The 7,799-nt window shown below is 36.2% G+C and overlaps 1 protein-coding gene across 1 annotated transcript; it reads left to right on the forward strand.

Moving 5' to 3' along the window:
- The first annotated feature begins 437 nt into the window (after positions 1-437).
- LOC140860556 (uncharacterized) lies at positions 438-1,538 on the forward strand. The gene is made up of 2 exons (XM_073263561.1): positions 438-627; positions 688-1,538. Exons 1-2 carry the CDS (start codon positions 438-440, stop codon positions 1,536-1,538), a joined length of 1,041 nt encoding a protein of 346 aa, XP_073119662.1.
- Positions 1,539-7,799: the final 6,261 nt, after the last annotated feature.

Raw genomic sequence — 7,799 nt, forward strand, 5'->3', positions numbered from 1 at the left:
CTAATGTTTTTCAATTTCATGGTTTTCATATAATTATCTCTCCGGCACATCTTCCTCACGTCACCCACCATCGCCAACCTTGAGTGTCTCGTATTGAATTTGATGTATAATAATTTTGTAGGTTATCATTTTCTTTATCCACGTCTGACGCCACCCACCATCACCAACTTTCAAATTCTTAAGTTACTTCTTGAATGTTATCCGTATGCTAATTAATTCATTTATGGCATATACTATCATGTATAATTCTTCTGTCCTATTCTTGAATCATGGCATGATTACGTGAACTTGAGTATATGCACCATCCATATTTTGTTCCCTTTTAATCTACTATTATTTCATAAAACATCAGTTTACATGTATATATTATAATTATGTTTAGAGATTTTTATTGATGAATATAATATGATTCTAATTTTTTTTTTTTAGATTTCATCATGTCGAATATCTCAAAGCTTGAATTTGCCGCTCTTGATATCTCCGGTAAAAATTATCTCTCTTGGATACTAGATGCTGAAATACATCTAGATGCTATAGATATTGAAAATACAATCAAAGATGAAAATAATGAATCACCGCAAAACCGTGCAAAGGCTATGATATTCCTTCGTCACCATCTTCATGATGGTTAGAAAATTGAGTATTTGACGATAAAAGATCCTCTTGATCTGTGGAATAATTTGAAAGAGAGATATAACCATCAAAAGACGGTTATTCTTCCAAAAGCACGCTATGATTGGATGCATTTGCGCTTACAAGATTTTAAGTCTGTAAGTGAATATAATTCTGCATTATTTCGCATCAGTTCACAATTGAAATTGTGTGGAGAAAAAATAACTGATGATGATTTTTTGGAAAAAACATATTCCACGTTTCATGCCTCTAATGTTCTCCTGCAACAGCAGTATAGAGAGAAAGACTTCAAAAAATATTCTGAATTGATTTCATGTTTACTTGTGGCTGAGCAAAATAATGAATTATTGATGAAAAATCATGAAATCCATCCCACTGGAGCCAACCCATTCCCTGAAGTGAATGTGGCGATGCATGATGAAAAAAAAAAACAAAATAAGACCGAATTTGGTCGTGGTAGTGGTCATGGTCATGGACGTGGACGTGGACGTGGCCGTGAGCGCCGTCGAGGACGCTTTCATCCGTATAATCGTGGGCATGAAGAGCCACGTGACTATAGTCATAGCAATCAAAAGAATACAAATTATCAAAAATGGGGTAATGGCCAAGCAAAGAAAGTTGAAATTGGTCAAAATAATATGCCAAAGAAATCAGAAAATGAGTGCTATAGATGTGGAATAAAAGGGCATTGGTATCAAAATTGTCGTACGCCCAAACACCTTGTTGATCTCTACCAAGCATCAAAAGAAAAGGCAAGAGATATAGAGACTAATTTTATTTATCAAGGTGAAGATTTAAGCCAAGTCCCATCCTTCTCAGCACCTTTCGATGTATCTGATTTCTTTGAAGACCCAGATGAGAGAATTGATCATTTGATTGGAGATGGCAGCGTGCAGAATTATTAAATATTTTATCTATCGTTTAGTTATATGTTTTGATTTATTTAATGTTTTTGAGTTATTTTTATTTAAGACAATATTAAGTTGGTTTAATTGTTTTTATTATGAATAAAAGTTATTTATTTCATATTGTCTTTATTATGAATTTTTTTATTCTTATTAATTCTATTATTTTGAATAGAATATGAACTTTGGACATGAAGTCAATGATGGAGATTTATGTCTTGTTGATAGTGCGACAACGCATTCTATATTTAAGAAGGATAAATATTTCTCATATTTGCAAATGAGAAAAAGTAATGTCAACACAATTTGTGGTAGTACAAACATTATTGAAGGCTCCGGAAGAGCAAATATTATATTACATGGAGGGACAAATTTTATTATCAATAATGCATTATTCTCTCCTAAGTCTCAAAGGAATTTATTGATCTTTCAAGATATCCGACGAAATGGATATCATATTGAGACTGTAAGCCAGGAAGGAAAAGAATATCTTTTTATTACGAAAAAAATTTCGGGAAAGAAATACATTGTTGAAAAATTACCGACATTTACTTCTGGCTTATACTACACAAAAATAAATGTAGTAGAGATAAATGCCACAGTTGACCAGAAAGTCATTGATATGAATATGTTTATGACTTGGCATAACCGTTTGGGACATCCTGGTTCTACAATGATGCGAAAAATTATAGAAAATTCACATGGGCATAAATTAACGAACAGAAGGTTCTAAATTTTAAAGAATTCTCATGTGATGCATGTTCTCAAGTCAAATTAATTATTAGCCTTCACCGACTAAAGTTGGTATTGAATCACCTACATTTTTGGAAAGAATACAAGGTGATATTTGTGGACCAATTCACCCATCATGTGGACCATTTAGATATTTTATGGTTTTGATTGATGCATCAACAAGATGGTCACATGTATGTTTACTATCATCTCGCAACTTAGCGTTTGCTAGATTATTGGCTCAAATAATTCGATTAAGAGCACAATTCCCAGAATATCCCATTAAGAGGATTCGTCTTGATAATACCGGTGAATTCACATCCCAAACTTTTAATGACTATTGCATGTCAATTGGGATAATTGTTGAACATTCTGTTGCTCATGTTCATACACAAAATGGTCTCGCTGAGTCATTGATTAAACGTCTCCAATTAATAGCTAGACCATTAATGATAAGAACGAAACTCCCCACGTTAGTTTGGGGACATGCTATTTTGCATGCAACAACACTTATACGGATCAGACCTACTAGTTATCATGAATTCTCCCTTTTACAATTAGTTTTTGGCCAAGAGCCTAATATTTTCCATATAAAATTTTTTGGATGTGCGGTGTATGTTCCAATTAGTCCACCACAACGCACTAAAATGGGTCCTCAAAGGAGATTGGGAATATATGTGGGATATGATTCTCCATCGATTATCAAATATTTAGAGCCCACGACGGGAGATATTTTCACGGCACGATTTGACGATTGTCATTTTGATGAAACAAAATTTCCAACATTAGGGGGAGAAAATATGAGATCACCAAGTGAATTAACTTGGAATGCATCACTATATCAATTTGATCATCGGACAAGTGAATGTGAACTTGAAGTTCAAAGAATAGTCCACTTGCAAAATATTGCAAATAAATTACCTGATGCATTTAGTGATGTGAAAAGGGTGACTAAGTCATACTTACCGGCTGCTAATGCTCCAGCACATATTGATGTTCCCAAAGAAATATCAAATGATGAGTCAATTACTCGACTCAAGCGTGGTAGACCAATTGGATCCAAAGACAAAAATCCACGAAAAAGAAAAGGAGCAAATAATATGAATCAACATATTGAGATATCTGATTCATTGATTGATAATTCTGAAAAAGTTGATCATCAAATCCCCAATGAAGTTCAAGTACTTGACAATGAAGAGATCTCGATAAATTATGTCAAAACGGGGAAACGATTAAATCGAGCAGAAATTATTGTCGACAATAAGTTTGAATATGCCATGGCATTTGATGTTGTTAATGAAGATGATGATCTAGATCCTAAATCTGTTACTGAATGTCGTAATAGACATGATTGGCCAAATTGGAAAATGGCAATACAAGAAGAGTTAAACTCACTAGCAAAACGTGAGGTTTTGGGACCTGTTGTCCAAACACCAAAAGGGGTAATTCCCGTGGGTTGTAAATAGGTTTTTGTACGAAAACGAAATGAGAAAAACGAAGTGACTAGATACAAAGCTCGATTAGTAGCACAAGGTTTTTCTCAAAGACCCGGTATTGATTATGAAGAGACGTACTCTCCTGTGATGGATGCAATTACATTCCGATATCTTCTTGGCATGGCCGCACAAGAAAAACTTGAAATGCGTCTTATGGACGTTGTTACTGCATATTTGTACGGAAAACTTGATAATGATATCTACATGAAAATTCCTGAAGGATTTAAGATATCAGAAGCATTTGCTTCAAATTTTGCAAACGTTTGCTCCATTAAACTACAAAGATCCTTGTATGGACTAAAACAATCTGGGCGCATGTGGTACAAGAGACTTAGCGACTATTTGTTGAAAGAAGGCTACAAAAATGATCCAATTTGTCCATGTGTTTTTATTCAAAATAATGGATCAAAGTTTGTCATTATTGCTATATATGTCGATGATTTAAATATCATTGGAATTCCCGAAGAACTTGAAAAGACAGTTGATGTCTTGAAAAGGGAATTTGAGATGAAAGACTTAGGCAAAAACAAAATTTTGTCTTGGTTTACAAATTGAACATCTGGCAGATGGAATTTTAGTCCATCAATCCACATATACAGAAAAAGTGTTGAAGCGATTTTATATGGATAAAGCCCATCCATTGAGTTCGCCCATGGTTGTTCGATTCCTTGATGTGGAAAAAGATATTTTTCGACCTCGTGATGAGCAAGAAGAACTACTTGGTCCAGAAGTACCATATCTTAGTGCAATTGGTGCATTGATGTATCTTGCTAATAGTACTAGACCGGACATATCATTTGCTGTAAATTTGTTGGCAAGATATAGTTCTTCTCCTACACGAAGGCATTGGAATGGAGTTAAACATTTATTTAGATATCTTCAGGGCACTCATGATTTGGGTTTATTTTACTCTAATGCTTGTAATTTGCAATTGATTGGTTATGCAGATGCTGGGTATCTATTTGATCCACATAAAGGAAAATCACAAACTGGGTACTTATTTACTTATGGTGGAACAGCTATATCTTGGAGATCTACGAAGCAAACCATGGTCGCTACCTCATCAAATCATGCAGAAATACTTGCAATCCATGAAGCCAGTCGAGAATGTGTTTGGTTGAGATTGATGATTCATCATATTAAAGAGGAATGCGGCTTGTCTTCTACTAAAAACTTGGCTACAATACTCTACGAAGACAATGCGACTTGTATTGCTCAACTGAAAGATGGCTATATCAAAGGTGATAGGACAAAGCATATATCCCCCAAGTTATTTTTCACCCATGATTTACAAAAGAAAGGTGATATTGAAGTTCAACAAATTCGCTCAAGTGATAACCTTGCCGATCTTTTCACAAAATCATTGCCCACATCAACTTTTGAGAAATTGGTGTACAAAATCGGAATGCGGCGACTTAGAGATTTCAAGTGATGTTCGCAACAGGGGGAGTTAATCCAAACTGCACTCTTTTTCCCTAGTCCATGATTTTTCCCAAGTGGTTTTTCATGACAAGGTTTTTAACGAGGCAGTTTAGCAATAATGAGGGATGTTGTACTCTTTTTCCTTCACTAGATTTTTATCCCATTGGATTTTTCCTAGTAAGGTTTTAACGAGGCACATCCGTCGAATGACATCCAAGGGGGAGTGTTACAATATTATGGATGTCAATGATTTGGGTGATCGAACAAATCTTCAAGAGATGGTAAAGAATCAAGATAATATCAATTCCTTGTAATTGCATAGTTACCATACTCGAGAATTTCTTGTACCTATAAATAGGTCACTTATGTAATACTTTTGATATATTGAATTTACTTGTTTTCTTTGCATATTCTTTGGTTAGTTTATCCTTTATTTTATAACAAACACCACACATTATAATTCTTCTCTCTTCAATTGTATCTCATTTCACAAATAGAGAGACCTATTTATAGGACCTCATTTGAGAACACTCCAAATACACATTTATTATTACACATAATCACACTTTTATTTTTCAACAATTTCAACCACTATATTTAACACACACAATTATTTTAACACTCCCCCTTGTGATGATGACCGTGATACAATGACTTTCTTCATTACGTGTTTTTATACTGCCTCGTTAAAAACCTTACTAGGACAAATTCATTGGGATAAAAACCATAGTAAGAAAAAAAGAGTGCAATCACGTAAACTCTCCCTCATGTTAACACAAGCGATTCTTCATATATTTCGTAGATTGTGCATCCCAATGTTATATATATATTTTCTGAATATTTTCGTAGGAAGTGCCTTTGTGAAGAGATCTGATGAGTTCTTACTTGATTGAATGCAAGAGATATCAATATCTTTATTCTTCTCAAGCTCTTGGGTGAAGGCAAAGAACTTAGGGGGGATATTGGTTCTGTCGCTTTTGATGTATCCTTATTTCATTTGAGCAACACATGCAACATTATCTTCGTATAGTGTCACGGGTTTCTTGTCTACTGATAATCCACACGAGGTTTGGATATGTTGTGTCATTGATTTTAGCCAAACACATTCACGACTTGCTTCATGTAGCGCAATAATCTCGGCGTGATTTGATGAAGTTGTTACGAGTGTTTGTTTCTGTGAACGATAAGAAATTGCAGTGCCTGTAGTGACCCGCACCGTGATCACCTACTAATCAGAAGCTTAAGCATGCATTTAACTTAATCAAATAAAATATAAAAAATAACAGCGGAAACTTAAACAATAATAAAAATATTCTTTACAACCATATCGAAATAAACCAGTGTATTAACCCAAATACAACTGAAACAAAAGCCTAGATAATAACCCTGCTGGTCCTCCATCGCCTAAGCTCTCCTGGAACCACCCGCATCGTCCAGCCGCAGACCTGCCCTATGGAATAGGGTGTCCAGATACAACAAAGTACGGGACGTGAGCATGATAAGCTCAGTATGAGAGTATGAGTATACGGTGTTATGTGTGCATGTATGCAAGTGAACTGGGTACCAAGACTCTCAGGTCAAGAAATAAGCTCATAGACCGGGCCCAGGGTATATAGCACGCTACGCCGTCGCATCAGGAGGTGGCTCATATACCCAGTGGATAATGGTGACCTGATACTAGTACATGTGTCCAACCATAAGGTAACCTGACACAAGACTTACGTATCCAACCATCCACAAACTCGTAGGGTGAGCGCCCTACTACAGGATACCTCTAAGGTAAAAGCTCAATATGCTCATGTATGCAACATACAGTCATGACATGCTGTATATATAAAGACATATAAAACATGCAATCACATAATCCATGCAAACACATAATACATGCATACTCAATCTGGATATCTCGAATAATACTTCCGTACCTCATACACTAGGCAAGCTAGACCAGCACTATGTCCAAGCCTACAGTCCACACTACAATGCAAAGTACTCATGCATTATCACTTTATTCTAAAAGCCTTAACTACGCTATAGCATACTCCCTATTTACTATAAGGAGCCAGAGCTATACCTGCGTCCGTCGTCAGCCCACTGATGACGATTGCCCCAGAACTTGGGCACCACTCCACCGTAACCCTGGAGCGCCTCGCCAACCTCCGGACCAAGCCTAGGAAGGCTAGAATCACCCCTAAAACACCTAGAATACTCTAAAACCGAGAGAGAAGATGTGAGATTGGTGTGAAATTGTGGCCCTCGGAACCCCTATTTATAGGCCACGATCGGAAGCTTCGATCGTAGGATCGGAAGCTCCGATCTCCACCTGCAGCTACGTGTTCAATCCTCGAAGACACTTGGCACTGGACATGGATCGGAAGCTCCAAACTGGTTTGGAAGCTCCGATCGAACCGCTTCTTCCGAACTGTTTTCGGGTGCTTTCGAACTGGTTTTGGACCCCCGGGACCTACCCTACCATTTTCGGACATTTCGAATCTGATTTTACACTTATTTTAACCAAATAAGGACTCCTTAAATATGTTTTGATACTTTTAAAATTATATGTCATTTTCTAACATGTTTAAAATCACCTAATCTTGTAAAATGGAACCGG

The sequence above is a fragment of the Henckelia pumila genome, chromosome 4 (genome assembly GCF_033568475.1).
Source record: "Henckelia pumila isolate YLH828 chromosome 4, ASM3356847v2, whole genome shotgun sequence".
Taxonomy (NCBI): domain Eukaryota; kingdom Viridiplantae; phylum Streptophyta; class Magnoliopsida; order Lamiales; family Gesneriaceae; genus Henckelia; species Henckelia pumila.